The 20,262-nt window shown below is 51.3% G+C and overlaps 1 protein-coding gene across 1 annotated transcript; it reads left to right on the top strand.

Annotated features, from left to right (window-relative positions):
• Window positions 1-6,525: 6,525 nt before the first annotated feature.
• On the top strand, window positions 6,526-15,991 carry ccdc160 (coiled-coil domain containing 160). The gene is made up of 2 exons (XM_078211990.1): window positions 6,526-6,655; window positions 14,494-15,991. Exon 2 carries the CDS (start codon window positions 14,506-14,508, stop codon window positions 15,475-15,477), a length of 972 nt encoding a protein of 323 aa, XP_078068116.1. The 5' UTR covers window positions 6,526-6,655; window positions 14,494-14,505; the 3' UTR covers window positions 15,478-15,991.
• The last annotated feature ends 4,271 nt before the right edge of the window (window positions 15,992-20,262 follow it).

Here is a 20,262-nt window from a genome sequence, read left to right as displayed (position 1 = left end):
ATCAGTAATGCTGCTGCTCAGCCACTGGTGGTGGACATTGAAATCCCCCACCCAGAGTACATTTTGCGCCCTTGCCACCCTCAGTACTTCCTCCAAGTGTTGTTCAACCTGGAGGAATACTGATTCATCAGCCGAAGGGGGACGGTACGTGTAACCAGTAAGAGGTGTCTTTGCCCATGTTTAACCTGAAGTCATGAGACTGTACAGAAAGGATGGGTTACTTCATGGGGTCCGGAGTCGATGCTAAGGACTCCGAGGGCAAATCCCTCCCAACTGGAAACTACTGTGCTGCCACCTCTGCTGGGTCTGTACTGCTGGTGGGACAGGACATGTCCAGGGATGGTAATGTTCTATGTTTGGGGTGTAATCTGTAAGGTATGATTCTGTGAGAATGACTTTGTCAGGCTGTTGCTTGACTAGTCTGTGAGACAATTCTCCAGATGTTAGTAAGGAGGACTTTGCAGGGTCAACAGGGCTGTTTGTTTTGCCGTTGTCTTTTCTGGTGCCTAGGTCGATGCCAGGTGGAGGGCCGGTTTCATTTCTTTGTTGAGACTTTGTAGTGATTGACACAACTGAGTGGCACGCTAGGCCATTTCAGAGGGCAGTTGAGAGTCAACCACATTGGCTGTGGCTCTGGAGTCACATGTAGGCCAGACCGGGTAAGAACGGCAGATTCCTTCCCTAAAGGACATTAGTGAACACGATGGGTTTTTCCGACAATCGACAATGGTTTAATGGTCATCAGTAGACTCTTAATTTCAGATATTTTGTATTAGTCATAGAGTCATAGAGGTTTACAGCATGGAAACAGGCCCTTCGGCCCAACTTGTCCATGCCGCCCTTTTTTTTTTAAAACCCCTAAGCTAATCCCAATTGCCCACATTTGGCTCATATCCCTCTATACCCATCGTACCCATGTCACTATCTAAATGGTTTTTAAAAGATAAAATTGTACCCGCCTCTACTGCTACCTCTGGCAGCTTGTTCCAGACACTCACCACCCTCTGTGTAAAAAAATTGCCCCTCTGGACACTTTTGTATCTCTCCCCTCTCACCTTAAACCTATGACCTCTAGTTTTAGACTCCCCTACCTTTGGGAAAAGATATTGACTATCTGCCTTGTCTATGCCCCTCATTATTTTATAGACCTCTATAAGGTCACCCCTCAGCCTCCTACGCTCCAGAGAAAAAAATTCCCAGTCTATTCAGCCTCTCCTTATAACTCAATCCATCAAGTCCCGGTCGCATCCTACTAAATCTTTTCTATAATAGGGTGACCAGAATTGCACACAGTATTCCAAGTGTGGCCTTTCCAATGTCTTGTACAACTTCAACAAGATGTCCCAACTCCTGTATTCAATGTTCTGACCAATGAAATCAAGCATGCCGAATGTCTTCTTCACCACTCTGTCCACCTGTGACTCCACTTTCAAGGAGCTATGAACATGTACCCTTAGATCTCTTTGTTCTGTAACTCTCCCCATCACCCAACCATTAACTGAGTAAGTCCTGCCCTGGTTCAATCTACCAAAATGCATCACCTCGCATTTGTCGAAATTAAACTCCATCTGCCATTCGTCAGCCCACTGGCCCAATTGATCAAGGTCCCGTTGGAATCCGTGATAACCATCTTCACTGTCCACTGTGCCACCAATCTTGGTATCATCTGCAAACTTACTAACCATGCCTCCTAATATTCTCTCATGGTATTCGAGGCAAGGTACTAACATGGATTGACGATTGGCTGTCAGACAGAAGGCAGAGAGTTGGGATAAAAGGTTCTTTCTCAGAATGGCAACCGGTGACAAGTGGTGTCCCGCAGGGTTCAGTGTTGGGGCCACAGCTGTTCTCTTTATATATTAACGATCTAGATGACGGGACTGGGAGCATTCTGGCCAAGTTTGCCGATGATACAAAGATAGGTGGAGGGGCAGGTAGTATTGAGGAGGTGGGGAGGCTGCAGAAAGATTTAGACAGTTTAGGAGAGTGGTCCAAGAAGTGGCTGATGAAATTCAACGTGGGCAAGTGCGAGGTCGTACACTTTGGAAAAAAGAATAGGGGCATGGACTATTTTCTAAACGGTGACAAAATTCATAATGCTAAAGTGCAAAGGGACTTGGGAGTCCTAGTCCAGGATTCTCTAAAGGTAAACTTGCAGGTTGAGTCCGTAATTAAGAAAGCAAATGTAATGTTGTCATTTATCTCAAGAGGCTTGGAATACAAAAGCAGGGATGTACTTCTGAGGCTTTATAAAGCACTGGTTAGGCCCCATTTGGAGTACTGTGAGCAATTTTGGGCCCCACACCTCAGGAAGGACATACTGGCACTGGAGCGGGTCCAGCGGAGATTCACACGGATGATCCCAGGAATGGTAGGCCTGACATACGATGAACGTCTGAGGATCGTGGGATTATATTCATTGGAGTTTAGGAGGTTGAGGGGAGATCTGATAGAAACTTACAAGATAATGAACGGCTTAGATAGGATGGACGTAGGGAAGTTGTTTCCATTAACAGGGGAGACTAGGACGCGGGGGCACAGCCTTAGAATAAAAGGGAGTCACTTTAGAACAGAGATGAGGAGAAATTTCTTCAGCCAGAGAGTGGTGGGTCTGTGGAATTCATTGCCACAGAGGGCTGTGGAGGCCGAGACGTTGAGCGTCTTCAAGACAGAAATTGATAAATTCTTGATTTCTCGAGGAATTAAGGGCTATGGGGAGAGAGCGGGTAAATGGAGTTGAAATCAACCATGATTGAATGGTGGAGTGGACTCGATGGGCCAAATGGCCTTACTTCCGCTCCTATGTCTTATGGTCTTATGGTCTTATATAAATGACAAATAACAGTGGGCCCAGCACTGATCCCTGAGGCACACCGCTGGTCACAGGCGTCCAGTTTGAAAAACAACTCTCTACAACCACCTTCTCGCTTCGTCAAGGAGCCAATTTTGTATCCATTTAGATACCTCACCCTGGATCCCGTGAGAGTTAACTTTATGCAACAACCTACCATGCGGTACCTTGTCAAAGGCCTTGTCAAAGTCCATGTAGACAACATCAACTGCACTGCCCTCATCTACCTTCTTGGTTACCCCTTCAAAAAAATCAATTAAATTTGTGGGACATGATTTTCACTAACAAAGCCATGCTGACTGTCCCTAATCAGTCCTTGCATCTCTAAATGCCTGTAGATCTTACCTCTCAAAATACCTTCCAACAATTTACCCACCACAGATGTGAGGCTCACTGGCCTGTAGATCCGAGGCTTTTCCCTGCAGCCCTTTTTAATCAAAGGCACATTTGCCACTCTCCAATCTTCAGGCACCTCACCTGTGACGATCGATGATTCAAATATCTCTGCTAGGGTGCCCGCAATTTCCTCCATAGCCTCCCACAACGTCCTGGGATACTTCATCAGGTCCCGGGGATTTATCTACCTTGATGTGCTTTAAGACTTCCAGCATCTCCTTCTCTGCAATATGTACACTCCTCAAGACATCACTATTTATTTCCCCAAGTTCCCTAACATCCATGCTTTTCTCAACTGTAAATACTGATGAGAAATGTTCATTTAGGATCTCACCCATCTCTTGTGGATCCGCACATAGATGACCTTGTTGATCCTTAAGAGGCCCTACTCTCTCCCTTGTTATTCTTTTGCCCTTTATGTATTTGTAGAAGCTCTTTGGATTCTCCTTTGCCTTATCTGCCAAAACAATCTCGTGTCCCCTTTTTGCCCTCCTGATTTCTCTCTTAACTCTACTCCTACACCCGCTATACTCTTCAAGAGATTCACTTGATTCCAGCTGCTCATGCATGTCATGTGCCTCCTTCTTCTTCTTGACCAGGGCCTCAATATCCCAAGTCATCCAGGGTTCCCTACTTCTGCCAGCCTTGCCCTTCACTCTAAGAGGAATGTGCTTACCCTGAACCCTGGTTAGCACTCTTTTGAAAGCCTCCCACTTACCAGATGTCCGTTTGCCCTCCCACAGACTCCCCCAATTAGCTTTTGAAAGTTCCTGCCCGATACCATCAAAATTGGCCTTGCCCCAATTTAGAATTTTAACTTTTGGGCCAGACCTATCATTCTCCATAGCTATAGAACAAAGAACAAAGAACAGTACAGCACAGGAAACAGGCCCTTCGGCCCTCCAAGCCTGTGCCGCTCCTTGGTCCAACTAGACCAATCGTTTGTATCCCTCCATTCCCAGGCTGCTCATGTGACTATCCAGGTAAGTCTTAAACGATGTCAGCGTGCCTGCCTCCACCACCCTACTTGGCGCGCATTCCAGGCCCCCACCACCCTCTGTGTAAAAAACATCCCTCTAATATCTGAAACTATCTTAAAACTAATGGAATTATGATCACTGGTCCCAAAGTGATCGCTCACTAACACTTCTGTCACCTGCCCTTCCTTATTTCCCAAGAGGAGGTCAGGTTTTACCCTCTCTCTCGTTGAGCCATCCACATAGTGAATGAGAAATTCCTCCTGAATACACTCAACAAATTCTACTATTATGGCTGTCCCAGTCAATGTTGGGCAAGTTAAAATCCCCGACTATTACCACCCTATTTTTCTTGGAGCTATCTGTAATCTCCTTTCATATATGCTCCTCAACTTCCCGCTGTATTGGAACAGTATTCATAGATGTTAATGTTTGTACAATATCATGGCTTTATTTTCTTGTTTGTAATTGGTAAAAGTTATTGCTATTTGCCTTATTATTTGTTAACTGTATTCTTGAATAAAATTTGATAAAAGCTCCCTTGTGTCACTTGAATCATACCTGGAGTGAAACATCTTATGCTTACCCATGCCAAAATTCAAAGTGGAAAACTTATGGTCTCGGCTGACTTCACAAAACATTTGGAGTTTCTGACCTGCATTACAATACCAGGTATGACTCCAATCAGTGGAGGGTTTTCTCCCCGATTCTGATTGACTCCAGTTTTGCTCGGGCTCCTCGTTGCCACACTCAGTCAAATGCTGCCTTGATGTCAAAGGCTGTCACTCTCACCTCACCTCTGGAGTTCAGCTCTTTTGTCCATGTTTCAACCAAGGTTGTAATGAGGTCAGGAGTTGAGTGGTCCTGGATGAACCCAAACTAAGGGCGCTATTTTACAACCTTGCTCGGGCGAGGTCTGTAAAATTCTGCCTGAGGCAAACGAAGAATTCCGTTCTGCAAGCCTCGCCCGCCCCAATTCCGGGGCGGGCAAGTTGATAAAATTCCGGCCTAAATGTTGATCTGTATGTTGGGGCATACCCCTTTAAGAGAACAGATGGAGCTTGCCTCGCCAGTCTTGTGCTGACTGTCCTGGAGAACAGATGTGTTAATAAACAGTTCCAGTTAGTATACTTCCACTGACATTGTGGTCTTTTATATCAGATCTCAAAGGGAATAAGTGTCAGTGGGCAGGTTATTGCTGAATAAGTGCCACAAGTCATCAAGAGCTGGCTTCTGGCTCAGAGTAAGGGATGCTATCCACTCCACCATAAGACCTAAATAAAAGCTAAAGACTGCAAGTGTGAGCTAAAAACATCAACTGCCAGAGATATTCAAGACCTTGGCAACACTGTTTCACAGTGGTTAGCACTGCTGCCTCTCAGCGCCAGGGACCCGGGTTCAATTCCCGGCTTGGGTCACTGTTTGTGTAGAGTTTGCACATTCTCCTCGTGTCTGCGTGGGTTTCCTCCGGGTGCTCCGGTTTCTCCCACAGTCTAAATATGTGCGTGTTAGGTTGATTGGCCATGCTAAAATTGCCCCTTAGTGTCCTGAGATGCGTAGGTTAGAGGGATTAGCGGGTAAATGTGTAGGGATATGGGGGTAAGGCCTGGGTGGGATTGTGGATGGGCCAAGTGGCCTCTTTCTGCACTGTAGGGTTTCTATGATTCTAATTCTGGCCTTGGGTCACTGTCTGTGTGAAGTTTGCACATTCTCCCCATGTCTGCGTGGGTTTCCTCCAGGTGCTCCGGTTTCCTCCCACAGTCCAAAAGATATGCAGGTTAGGTGGATTGGCCATGCTGAATTGCCCCTTGGTGTCAGGGGGACTAGCAGGGTAAATACATGAGGTCCAAAAGAGAAAATGCTGGAAAATCTCAGCAGGTGTGGCAACATCTGTAAGGAGAGAAAAGACTTACGTTTCGAGTCCAGATGACCCTTTGTCAAAGCTGTCTAAATACATGAGGTTGCAGGGATAGGGCCTGGGTGGGATTGTTTTCAGTGTAGGCTTGATGGGCTGAATGGTCTCTTTTCTGGACTGTTGATTTTCTGATCTCCAATACAACTTATCTTCATCTGAATTAAAACGTCGCTTGATTTTATTGTGTTGATGTTGTATAACTTCAATTCCCTTATTAACGGAAGTGAGCTTCGAACCTGCGGCCGCCGGGATTCTAACCCAGCATCTTAACCACTCAGCTACTATATCAGTGACGTCATACACCACCCAATTATATAAAAATTACAATCGCCCTGCGCACGCAATTTGACTGTGGTCATCTCCATGGTGCCCGAGGCGAGAACTTCCGGAGCAACCGGAAGAGAAGCGCAGAGTGACCGGAGATCCCTACAGTATTTAATCTTGATGTTGGACGGGGAACAATTCCCACCAAGTTCCGTGAGGAGATTGTAGAGAATATTAACATCTCTGAGCCAGGTTGGTTTGATGGGTGGGAGATGAAATTTAATGGCCAGAATTACGAAATGTTTATTTTGGCTGGAAGAATGTGGAGAGACAATGTTAGATAAAGGGTAATTATTCTCAGGGAAGCAGAAGAACATGTTTCATCCCAAGAATAGTGGAAAAGGAGGGGCCAAAAGAGGAAACAATTCTGGTCAGTGGAGAAAAAGCACTCGGAGACTGAATGTGACCAAAGGTGAAGCATATTCAACGGTGTTGCCATTACCGAATATCCCACTGTCAACCCAGGGGCGCGGAGAGGGGAGCAGGGTTATCATTGATCAGAAAACTGAACTGGACGAGCCATGTAAATACTGTGGTTACAAGAGCGGGTAAGAGGCTGGGAATTTTGCAGTGAGAAACTCGCCTCCTGATGCTCCAAAACCTGCCCACCATCTACAAGGCACAAGTCAGGAGTGTAATGGAATACTTTCCACTTGCCTGGATGAGCCCCCTATTATTTGTCATTTATATAAATGACATTGATGACTATGTGGGGGAGATAGGATTAGTAAGTTTGCCGATGACACAAAGATCGGCTGTGTGGTTAACAGTGAGGTTGTTTTCGTTGGAGCAGAGAAGATCGAGGGTCGACCTGATTGAGGTGCACAAAATTGAGAGAAATGGACAAAGTGAATAGGGAGCAGCTGTTCCCCTTAGTTGAAGGGTCAGTCATGAAGGGACATAGGTTCAAGGTGAGGGGCAGGAGGTTTAGGGGAGTTGTGAGGAAAAACCTTTTTACCCAGAGGGTGGTGACGGTCTGGAATGCGCTGCCTGGGAGGGTGGTGGAGGTGAGAAGCCTCATATCCTTTAAAAAGTGCCTGGATGAGTACTTGGCACATCATAACATTCAGGGCTATGGGCCAAGTGCTGGTAAATGGGATTGGGTGGGAGTTCGGGTGTTTCTCGTGTGTTGATGCAGACTCGATGGGCCGAAGGGCCTCTTCTGCACTCTGATTTTATGAGTGCAGCTCCAACAACACTCGAAGCTTTATAGCATCCAGGACCAAGCAGTCTGCTTGATTGACGTTCCTTCACAAACATTCAATCCTTCCACCACCCATGCAGAATGGCAGCACTCATCATCTTGACTTGTAAATATATCACCGTTTTTCACTGTTGGTGGTTCAAAACTCTCTAATAGCATTGGACTACAGCAGTTCTAGAAGGCAGCTCACCACCGCCACCACCTTAAGGATAATTGGAGATGGGCAATAAATGCTGGCCTAGCCAGTGACGCATGTATCCCATGATTCTTTCGGGGAGTGGGGTGGAAGAGAGATATGGCATCTAGCACTAGGGGAAACAGTTTTAAAAATAAATGGCTTTCATTTAAGAAAGATGAGGAGGAATTTCTTTCTCAGAAGTGTCATTAGTTTTTAGAATTCTCTTCCCCAAAGAGCAGTGAAAGAGAGATCTGAGGTAGGAAGAGAGGGAGACTCCAAGAGGCTGGACTTTGGAGGAGGGCAGGGTTGGGAGGAGTGAAAGAGGTTTGGGGTGGGGGGTGGAGAGAGACTTGGTGGGGGGTGGAGAGAGACTTGGTGGGGGGTGGAGAGAGACTTGGTGGGGGGTGGAGAGAGACTTGGTGGGGGGTGGAGAGAGACTTGGTGGGGGGTGGAGAGAGACTTGGTGGGGGGTGGAGAGAGACTTGGTGGGGGGTGGAGAGAGACTTGGTGGGGGGTGGAGAGAGACTTGGTGGGGGGTGGAGAGAGACTTGGTGGGGGGTGGAGAGAGACTTGGTGGGGGGTGGAGAGAGACTTGGTGGGGGGTGGAGAGAGACTTGGTGGGGGGTGGAGAGAGACTTGGTGGGGGGTGGAGAGAGACTTGGTGGGGGGTGGAGAGAGACTTGGTGGGGGGTGGAGAGAGACTTGGTGGGGGGTGGAGAGAGACTTGGTGGGGGGTGGAGAGAGACTTGGGGGGGGGGGGGGGGGAGGGGAGAGAGACGGGGGGGGGGGGGGGGGGGGGGGGAGGGGAGAGAGACGGGGGGGGGGGGAGGGGGGAGAGAGACGGGGGGGGGGAGGGGGGAGAGAGACGGGGGGGGGGAGGGGAGAGAGACGGGGGGGGGGGGAGGGGAGAGAGACGGGGGGGTAGGGGAGAGAGACGGGGGGGTAGGGGAGAGAGACGGGGGGGGTAGGGGAGAGAGACGGGGGGGGGGGAGGGGAGAGAGACGGGGGGGGGGGAGGGGAGAGAGACGGGGGGGGGAGGGGAGAGAGACGGGGGGGGGAGGGGAGAGAGACGGGGGGGGGGGGGAGGGGAGAGAGACGGGGGGGGGGGGGGAGGGGAGAGAGACGGGGGGGGGGGGAGGGGAGAGAGACGGGGGGGGGGGGAGGGGAGAGAGACGGGGGGGGGGGGGAGGGGAGAGAGACGGGGGGGGGGGGGGGGGAGAGACGGGGGGGGGGAGGGGAGAGAGACGGGGGGGGGGAGGGGAGAGAGACGGGGGGGGGGAGGGGAGAGAGACGGGGGGGGGGAGGGGAGAGAGACGGGGGGGGGGGAGGGGAGAGAGACGGGGGGGGGGAGGGGAGAGAGACGGGGGGGGTGGGAGGGGAGAGAGACGGGGGGGGGAGGGGAGAGAGACGGGGGGGGGGGAGGGGAGAGAGACGGGGGGGGGGGGAGGGGAGAGAGACGGGGGGGGGGGGAGGGGAGAGAGACGGGGGGGGGGGAGGGGAGAGAGACGGGGGGGGAGGGGAGAGAGACGGGGGGGGGAGGGGAGAGAGACGGGGGGGGGGAGGGGAGAGAGACGGGGGGGGGGAGGGGAGAGAGACGGGGGGGGGGGAGGGGAGAGAGACGGGGGGGGGGGAGGGGTGAGAGACGGGGGGGGGGGGGGGAGGGGAGAGAGACGGGGGGGGGGGGGGGGAGGGGAGAGAGACGGGGGGGGGGAGGGGAGAGAGACGGGGGGGGGGGGGAGAGAGACGGGGGGGGGGGGGAGAGAGACGGGGGGGGGGGGGGAGAGAGACGGGGGGGGGGGGGGGAGAGAGACGGGGGGGGGGGGGGAGAGAGACGGGGGGGGGGGGGGGAAGAGACGGGGGGGGGGGGGGAAGAGACGGGGGGGGGGGGGGGGAAGAGACGGGGGGGGGGGGGGGAAGAGACGGGGGGGGGGGGGGGGGAAGAGACGGGGGGGGGGGGGAGAGACGGGGGGGGGAGAGACGGGGGGGGGAGAGACGGGGGGGGGGGGAAGAGACGGGGGGGGGGGAAGAGACGGGGGGGGGGGGGAAGAGACGGGGGGGGGGGGGAAGAGACGGGGGGGGGGGGGGGAAGAGACGGGGGGGGGGGGGGAAGAGACGGGGGGGGGGGGGAAGAGACGGGGGGGGGGGGGGGGGAAGAGACGGGGGGGGGGGGGGGGGAAGAGACGGGGGGGGGGGGGGGGGGGAAGAGACGGGGGGGGGAAGAGACGGGGGGGGGGGGGGGAAGAGACGGGGGGGGGGGGGGGAAGAGACGGGGGGGGGGGGGGGGGGGAAGAGACGGGGGGGGGGGGGGGGGGGGAAGAGACGGGGGGGGGGGGGGGAAGAGACGGGGGGGGGGGAAGAGACGGGGGGGGGGGGGGGGGAGAGACGGGGGGGGGGGGGGGGGGAAGAGACGGGGGGGGGGGGGGAAGAGACGGGGGGGGGGGGGGGGAAGAGACGGGGGGGGGGGGAAGAGACGGGGGGGGGGGGGGGGGGGGAAGAGACGGGGGGGGGGGGGGAAGAGACGGGGGGGGGGGGGGAAGAGACGGGGGGGGGGGGGGGAAGAGACGGGGGGGGGGGGGGGAAGAGACGGGGGGGGGGGGGGGAAGAGACGGGGGGGGGGGGGGAAGAGACGGGGGGGGGGGGGAAGAGACGGGGGGGGGGGGGGAAGAGACGGGGGGGGGGGGGAAGAGACGGGGGGGGGGGGGGAAGAGACGGGGGGGGGGGGGGGAAGAGACGGGGGGGGGGGGGGAAGAGACGGGGGGGGGGGGGGAAGAGACGGGGGGGGGGGGAAGAGACGGGGGGGGGGGGGAAGAGACGGGGGGGGGGGGGAAAGAGACGGGGGGGGGGGAAGAGACGGGGGGGGGGGAGAAGAGACGGGGGGGGGGGGAAGAGACGGGGGGGGGGGAAGAGACGGGGGGGGGGAAGAGACGGGGGGGGGGAAGAGACGGGGGGGGGGGGAGAGAGACGGGGGGGGAGAGACGGGGGGGGGAGAGACGGGGGGGGGAGAGACGGGGGGGGAGAGACGGGGGGGGGGGGGAGAGACGGGGGGGGGAGAGACGGGGGGGGGGGGGAGAGACGGGGGGGGGGGAGAGACGGGGGGGGGGGGGGAGAGACGGGGGGGGGGGGGGGGGAGAGACGGGGAGGGGGGAGAGACGGGGAGGGGGGAGAGACGGGGGGGGGGAGAGACGGGGGGGGGAGAGACGGGGGGGGGGAGACGGCGGGGGGGAGAGAGACGGGGGGAGGGGGGGGGAGAGACGGGGGGGGGGGAGAGACAGGGGGGGGGGGGGGGGGGGAGAGACAGGGGGGGGGGGGGGAGAGAGAGAAGGAATCTGGGATGAGGCTAGGGTGGGAGAGATTCCAAGGGGATGTGGGGGAATGGTGGGAGAGATTCCAAGGGGCGGGGAGGGGGAGGAGAGATTCCAAGCCGGGGGGGGGGGGGGGGGGGGGGAGAGATTCCAAGGGGGGGGGGGGGGGAGAGATTCCAAAGGGATGGGGGAGGGTGCGGTGGGAGAGATTCCAAGGGGCGGGGAGGGGGAGGAGAGATTCCAAGCGGGGGGGGGGGGGGGGGGGGAGAGAGATTCCAAGGGGGGGGGGGGGGGGGGGGAGAGAGATTCCAAGGGGGGGGGGGGGGGAGAGATTCCAAAGGGATGGGGGAGGGTGCGGTGGGAGAGATTCCAAGGGGATAGGGGGAGGGGGGGGGGAGAGATTCCAAGGAGATGGGAGCGGGGGGGGGGGGGAGAGATTCCAAGGGGATGGGGGGAGGATGGGAGGGATTCCAAGGGGATGGGGAGGGGGGGAGAGAGATTCCAAGGGGGTGGGGGGGGGGGGAGAGATTCCAAGGGGGTGGGGGGGGGGGGGGAGAGATTCCAAGGGGGTGGGGGGGGGGGGGGAGAGATTCCAAGGGGATGGGGGGGGGGAGAGATTCCAAGGGGATGGGGGGGGGGGAAGAGATTCCAAGGGGATGGGGGGGGGGAAGAGATTCCAAGGGGATGGGGGGGGGGAAGAGATTCCAAGGGGATGGGGGGGGGGGAAGAGATTCCAAGGGGGTCGGGGGGGTGGGAGAGATTACAAGGGGATGGGGTGTGGGGGCGGGGGGAAGAGATTCCAAGGGGTGCGAGAAGTGTGTGATTCCAAAGTTGGGGTGGGGAGATTCTGAGCGGGGGAAGAGTTATTGTCACAGAACCATACAAGTCCACAGCATAGGAAAGGCCCATCATACCTGCCCTAGTTAAAAATAACTACCTAACTGTTCTGACCCCATTTTCCATCACTTGGTGCATAGCCTTGTATGACTTGGCATCGTAAGCACACATCTAAATATTTCTTAAATGTTATCAGGGTCTCTGCCTCCACCAGCCTTTCAGACAGTGAGTTCCAGACTCCCACCACCCTCTGGATGAAAAAGCTTTTACTCTCATCCCTTTTAAACCTCCTCTATGCCCCCTAGTCATTGATCCCTCCACCAAGGGGAAAAGTTTCTTTCTATCTACTCTATCTATGCCCCTCATCGTTTTATACCTCTCAATCACGTCCCCCTTCAGTCTCCTCTGCTCCAAAGAAAACAACCCGTATCTGATCTCAGGGAATGGGCCCTGGGTGGGATTGTGTCATCAATCAGACTCCATCATCAGACTCACCATGGACTACTCTCCGGAATCGGTTGCATTCTTGGACACACGCGTCTCCATTAAGGACGGTTACCTCAGCACCTCACTGTACCGCAAGCCCACGGATAACCTCACGATGCTCCACTTCTCCAGCTTCCACCCTAAACACGTTAAAGAAGCCATCCCCTACGGACAAGCCCTCCGAATACACAGGATCTGCTCGGATGAGGAGGATTGCAACAGACACCTCCAGACATTGAAAGATGCCCTCATAAGAACAGGATAGTAGTGGGAACTTGTGTATGGAGTCAGTAGAGATAGGCGAGGTGATGAATGAATACTTTTCTTCAGTGTTCACCAAGGAGAGGGGCCATGTTTTTGAGGAAGAGAAGGTGTTACAGGCTAATAGGCTGGAGGAAATAGATGTTCGGAGGGAGGATGTCCTGGCAGTTTTGAATAAACTGAAGGTCGATATGTCCCCTGGGCCTGATGAAATATATCCTAGGATTCTTTGGGAGGCAAGGGATGAGATTGCAGAGCCTTTGGCTTTGATCTTTGGGTCCCCGCTGTCCACGGGGATAGTGCCAGAGGACTGGAGAATGGCGAATGTTGTTCCTCTGTTTAAGAAAGGGAATAGAAATGACCCTGGTAATTATAGACCGGTTAGTCTTACTTCGGTGGTTGGTAAATTGATGCAAAAGGTCCTTAGGGATGGGATTTACGACCATTTAGAAATATACGGATTAATCCGGGATAGTCAGCACGGATTCGTGAAGGGCAAGTCGTGCCTCACAAATTTGATAGAATTTGTTGAGGAGGTAACTAAGTGTGTTGATGAAGGTAGGACAGTTGATGTCATATACATGGATTTTAGTAAGGCGTTTGTTAAGGTCCCCCATGGTCAGCTTATGATGAAAGTGAGGAGGTGTGGGATAGAGGGAAAGTTGGCCGATTGGATAGGTAACTGGCTGTCTGATCGAAGACAGAGGGTGGTGGTGGATGGAAAATTTTCGGATTGGAGGCAGGTTGCTAGCGGAGTACCACAGGGGTCAGTGCTTGGTCCTCTGCTCTTTGTGATTTTTATTAATGACTTGGAGGAGGGGGCTGAAGGGTGGATCAGTAAATTTGCTGATGACACCAAGATTGGTGGAGTAGTGGATGAGGTGGAGGGCTGTTGTAGGCTGCAAAGCGACATAGATAGGATGCAAAGCTGGGCTGAAAAATGCCAAATGGAGTTTAACCCTGATAAATGTGAGGTGATTCATTTTGGTAGGACTAATTTAAATGTGGATTACAGGGTCAAAGGTAGGGTTCTGAAGACTGTGGAGGAACAGAGAGATCATGGGGTCCATATCCACAGATCTCTAAAGGTTGCCACTCAAGTGGATAGAGCTGTGAAGAAGGCCAATAGTGTGTTAGCTTTTATTAACAGGGGGTTGGAGTTTAAGAGCCGTGGGGTTATGCTGCAACTGTACAGGACCTTGGTGAGACCACATTTGGAATGTTGTGTGCAGTTCTGGTCACCTCACTGTAAGGATGTGGAAGCGCTGGAAAGAGTGCAGAGGAGATTTACCAGGATGCTGCCTGGTTTGGAGGGTAGGTCTTATGAGGAAAGGTTGAGGGAGCTAGGGCTGTTCTCTCTGGAGCGGAGGAGGCTGAGGGGAGACTTAATAGAGGTTTATAAAATGATGAAGGGGATAGATAGAGTGAACGTTCAAAGACTATTTCCTCGGGTGGATGGAGCTATTACAAGGGGGCATAACTATAGGGTTCGTGGTGGGAGATATAGGAAGGATATCAGAGGTAGGTTCTTTACGCAGAGAGTGGTTGGGGTGTGGAATGGACTGCCTGCAGTGATAGTGGAGTCAGACACTTTAGGAACATTTAAGTGGTTATTGGATAGACACATGGAGCACACCAGGATGATAGGGAGTGGGATAGCTTGATCTTGGTTTCAAATAAAGCTCGGCACAACATCATGGGCCGAAGGGCCTGTTCTGTGCTATGTCTATGTCTATAACATATGGTTGCTTTTATTTAATAGAACTTTTGAGAGATGGAAGAGAAACATTGGGTTCAAGAGTTATTTCCTCCACATTTCAATGTGCAGGACCTTATTGGGGTGGATGTTACTTTGGAGCCTGTGCTGATTTCAGAAGTCTTTGCAGCCAGGAGAGCCAAAAGAATTGAAAATCTTTACCAGCAGAAAATAAAGAATTTTCAACAAGAACAGAAACTGAGAAGAAATGCCTATATTTCAGGACTGATTAAATCCGAAGCAATTCCTCAAGCTTCCATCAAAGAGCTGGAATCACAAGGCTATTGTCACAGTCAAGTTGGCAAATGTAAATCAGACAGTTCAAAGAAAAGTACTGAGAATAGTGTTGATGAAGTGGAAGAGCAGCATCTGTGGAACACTGAGGAACTAACAGTTTTATGTGAAACAAAGTGTAGAAAGGCCTTTGAGCAACAAAATTTAAAAGCACAACTGGCACTGGCGTATTTGCAGGCAGCAGAGTTGAAGGCAAGCAGCAAGAAACTTGTATTGTGTCTGGAAAAGAAAGAGACTGAACTTAGTAAGATCAAAATAGAATTACAGAACAGAACCTTGTATCTCAGACACATCATGCAAGGGAACTTCAAAAAAGACTTGCAGATTCAAAGTCTTAAAAAAGATTTGCAGGAAAAAGTACTGACTACGTGTAACCTGAGCTCTCAATTGCAACGGAGCAGGCTGGAAACCCAGGATTTATGTCTACAAAAGGAGAATCTCCGCTCTGATTTGAAGCAGCTGGCACTACAGCAGCAGCTGGAAATAGGCCATTTGGTGGAGAGATTGAAAGGGCAATCAAGCTTAGAACTGAAGAAACTACAAACAGAATTGGACACAGTGAAGACTGAACTGAGCAAGGAGAAATATCAACATGCTCAAAACAAGGAAGCCCTGGAGTTGTTGCACAAACATTTCTCTCGTTCACCATCCTTGGGCCCAGTTGAAGATATTAAAATTGATTTTCTGAATAAGTGACATGAATTTATCACTTGGTTCCAGTGTAGATTCTATTTATCAGCAATAATTGGTTCGTGGAATTAAATTCTTGTTGGTTCCCTGTCGGTTATGTGGCACCAAATTGTTTTACCCATTCACAGTTTCAGTTATAAAATATAGACCAAAATCCATCTTTCCGGAGTTATTCTCAGGCTATTTCTGCTGTTACAATAGTTGTTGTGATAGAATGTTACAGCACAGAAAGAGCTCATTTGTCCAATCAAATCTGCGTTGGGTGCAAACACCGAAGTACAGCTTTGAAGTTACTTTGAATCATTTTATTTAACTGGATATTCATAGAATCACAGAATCCCTGCAGTATACTGACCGACAACAACAGACCCTATCCCCGTAACCCCATGTATTTATCCTGCTAGTCCCCCTGACACTAAGGGGCAATTTTTTTGCATGGGCAATCCACCTAACCCGCACATCTTTGGACTGAAATATTGTGGAGCGGAACGGGAAAAGATATTTAATTTTGCACCAGATTAAAAATAAATAAATTAAACTAAAGATGCTGCCTTTTTGTACCTTAAAGATAATTTCTATGGGTTTAGCTGCACGTTAATAGCAAATAATTTAAATTTGAAAATTCCAGTGTATTCTGAGTCCTGTCTCCTAACCTGGCCATTATCTCCCCAACTCTCGATCATCAGGTACAACAGGTGCTCATGGACACTCAGTTTGGGTTCCGTCAGGTTCACTCAGCTCCTGACCTCATTACATAAGAACATAAGAACATAAGAAATAGGAGCAGGAGTAGGCCATCTAGCCCCTCGAGCCTGCCCCGCCATTCAATAAGATCATGGCTGATCTGACGTGGATCAGTACCACTTACCCGCCTGATCCCCATAACCCTTAATTCCCTTACCGATCAGGAATCCATCCATCCGCGCTTTAAACATATTCAGCGAGGTAGCCTCCACCACCTCAGTGGGCAGAGAATTCCAGAGATTCACCACCCTCTGGGAGAAGAAGTTCCTCCTCAACTCTGTCTTAAACCGACCCCCCTTTATTTTGAGGCTGTGTCCTCTAGTTTTAACTTCCTTACTAAGTGGAAAGAATCTCTCCGCCTCCACCCTATCCAGCCCCCGCATTATCTTATAAGTCTCCATAAGATCCCCCCTCATCCTTCTAAACTCCAACGAGTACAAACCCAATCTCCTCAGCCTCTCCTCATAATCCAAACCCCTCATCTCCGGTATCAACCTGGTGAACCTTCTCTGCACTCCCTCCAATGCCAATATATCCTTCCTCATATAAGGGGACCAATACTGCACACAGTATTCCAGCTGCGGCCTCACCAATGCCCTGTACAGGTGCATCAAGACATCCCTGCTTTTATATTCTATCCCCCTCGCGATATAGGCCAACATCCCATTTGCCTTCTTGATCACCTGTTGTACCTGCAGACTGGGCTTTTGCGTCTCATGCACAAGGACCCCCAGGTCCTTTTGCACGGTAGCATGTTTTAATTTGTTTCCATTGAGATAGTAATCCCATTTGTTATTATTTCCTCCAAAGTGTATAACCTCGCATTTCTCAACGTTATACTCCATTTGCCATATCCTCGCCCACTCACTCAGCCTGTCCAAATCTCTCTGCAGATCTTCTCCGTCCTCCACACGATTCACTTTTCCACTTATCTTTGTGTCGTCTGCAAACTTCGTTACCCTACACTCCGTCCCCTCCTCCAGATCATCTATATAAATGGTAAATAGTTGCGGCCCGAGTACCGATCCCTGCGGCACGCCACTAGTTACCTTCCTCCAACCGGAAAAACACCCATTTATTCCGACTCTTTGCTTCCTGTCGGATAGCCAGTCCCCAATCCACTTTAACACACTACCCCCAACTCCGTGTGCCCTAATCTTCTTCAGCAGCCTTTTATGGGGCACCTTATCAAACGCCTTTTGGAAATCCAAAAACACCGCATCCACCGGTTCTCCTCCATCAACCGCCCTAGTCACATCTTCATAAAAATCCAACATGTTCGTCAAGCACGACTTTCCCCTCATGAATCCATGCTGCGTCTGATTGATCGAACCATTTCTATCCAGATGCCCTGCTATCTCCTCTTTAATAATGGATTCCAGCATTTTCCCTACTACAGACGTTAAGCTGACCGGCCTATAGTTACCCGCCTTTTGTCTCGCAAAAGCCCAGTCTGCAGGTACAACAGGTGATCAAGAAGGCAAATGGGATGTTGGCCTATATTGCGAGGGGGATAGAATATAAAAGCAGGGATGTCTTGATGCACCTGTACAGGGCATTGGTGAGGCCGCAGCTGGAATACTGTGTGCAGTATTGGTCCCCTTATATGAGGAAGGATATATTGGCATTGGAGGGAGTGCAGAGAAGGTTCACCAGGTTGATACCGGAGATGAGGGGTTTGGATTATGAGGAGAGGCTGAGGAGATTGGGTTTGTACTCGTTGGAGTTTAGAAGGATGAGGGGGGATCTTATGGAGACTTATAAGATAATGCGGGGGCTGGATAGGGTGGAGGCGGAGAGATTCTTTCCACTTAGTAAGGAAGTTAAAACTAGAGGACACAGCCTCAAAATAAAGGGGGGTCGGTTTAAGACAGAGTTGAGGAGGAACTTCTTCTCCCAGAGGGTGGTGAATCTCTGGAATTCTCTGCCCACTGAGGTGGTGGAGGCTACCTCGCTGAATATGTTTAAAGCGCGGATGGATGGATTCCTGATCGGTAAGGGAATTAAGGGTTATGGGGATCAGGCGGGTAAGTGGTACTGATCCACGTCAGATCAGCCATGATCTTATTGAATGGCGGGGCAGGCTCGAGGGGCTAGATGGCCTACTCCTGCTCCTATTTCTTATGTTCTTATGTCTCCTTCCTTTTTTAAACAGCGGCGTAACATTAGCCGTTTTCCAATCAACCGGCACTACCCCAGAATGCAACGAGTTTTGATAAATAATCACTAACGCATCCACTATTACCTCTGACATTTCTTTCAATACCCTGGGATGCATTCCATCCGGACCCGGGGACTTGTCCACCTTCAGTCCCATTAGTCTACCCAGCACTGCCTCTCTGGTAACATTAATTGTATTAAGTATTTCTCCTGCTGCCAACCCTCTATCGTTAATATTTGGCAAACTATTTGTGTCCTCCACCGTGAAGACCGACACAAAAAACTTATTTAAAGACTCAGCCATATCCTCATTTCCCACTATTAACTCCCCCCTCTCGTCCTCCAAGGGTCCAACATTCACTCTAGCCACTCTATTCCTTTTTATATATTTATAAAAACTTTTACTATCATTTTTTATATTAATTGCTAGCCTAGCTTCAAAGTCTATCCTTCCTTTCTTTATCGCTTTCTTAGTCTCTCTTTGTTGTTTCTTAAATTTTTCCCAATCACTTGTTTCTCCACTATTTTTGGCCACTCTGTACGCAGCTGTTTTTATTTTAATACTCTCCTTTATTTCCTTCGTTATCCACGGCTGGTTCTCCCTTTTCTTACAATCCTTGTTTTTTGCTGGAATATATTTTTGCTGAGAACTGAAAAGGATCTCCTTAAAAATCCTCCACTGTTCCTCAGCTATCCTACCTGCCAGCCTGCTCTCCCAGTCTACCTTAGCCAATTCATCCCTCATCCTATCATATTTCCCTCTGTTCAAACAGAGGACACTGGTTTGGGACCAAACTTTCTCCTCTTCCATCTGAATCAGAAATTCGACCATATTGTGGTCACTAGACCCAAGAGGGTCCTTCACAATAAGATCCTTAATTCTACCTACCTCGTTACACAATACCAGATCCAAAATAGCTCGTTCCCTTGTCGGTTCCGTAACATGCTGTTCAAGGAAACTATCCCGACAGCATTCTAAGAACTCTTCCTCCATTCCACCCTTACCGACTTGAGTCTGCCAGTCAATGTGCATGTTGAAGTCCCCCATGATTATTGCCGTTCCGTTTTTACACGCATCCCTTATCCGCTTGTTTATAGCCCTCCCTACCTCAACGTTATTATTTGGGGGCCTATATACCACACCTACTAGTGTCTTTCTCCCTCTACTATTCCTCATCTCTACCCATAATGATTCCACGTTTTGTTCCTCAGAGCCTATGTCATCCCTCAGTACTACCCTGATATTATCTCTTATTAATAGCGCGACCCCACCACCTTTTCCTTCCTGTCTATTCTTCCTAAACGCCTGATACCCCTGGATATTCATCTCCCAGTCCTGGTCACCTTTCAGCCACGTTTCTGTAATGGCCACTAGATCGTACCCACTTGTGCTGATTTGCACCATCAACTCATTTACCTTGTTCCGAATGCTTCGTGCATTCAGGCAAAGTGTCCTTATTCCAGCTTTTATCTGGACCCGCTTTGATGAGTCGCGAACACCCTCTCCCTCTACTCCCTTATCTAAATTACCGCCTTCATTCACTTGCACCCTCTCCTTTACCATTAATTTTGTAATTCCCCTTACCCCTGCATCCTCCCCCCCATCAATTAGTTCCTTGATCCTAGTCAACTCTTCTAGCTCCCCTCCCCCCAACCTATCTAGTTTAAATTCTCCCCAGTAGCCTTAGCCAACCTACCGGCCAGGATATTGGTCCCCCTGTGATTCAAGTTCCACCCGTTTTTTGTATACAGATCACCCCTGCCCCTAAAGAGGTCCCAATGGTCCAGGAACCTGAATCCCTGCCCCCTGCACCAGTCCCTCAGCCACACATTCATCTTCCACCTCACTCCATTCCTGCCCTCACCTTCCCGTGGCACAGGCAGTAA

This window comes from Mustelus asterias, chromosome 4 (assembly GCF_964213995.1).
Source record: "Mustelus asterias chromosome 4, sMusAst1.hap1.1, whole genome shotgun sequence".
NCBI classification, from domain to species: Eukaryota; Metazoa; Chordata; class Chondrichthyes; order Carcharhiniformes; family Triakidae; genus Mustelus; species Mustelus asterias.
The sequence above is the reverse complement of the archived record's forward strand: the minus strand, read 5'-3'. Positions and strand labels throughout refer to the sequence as shown.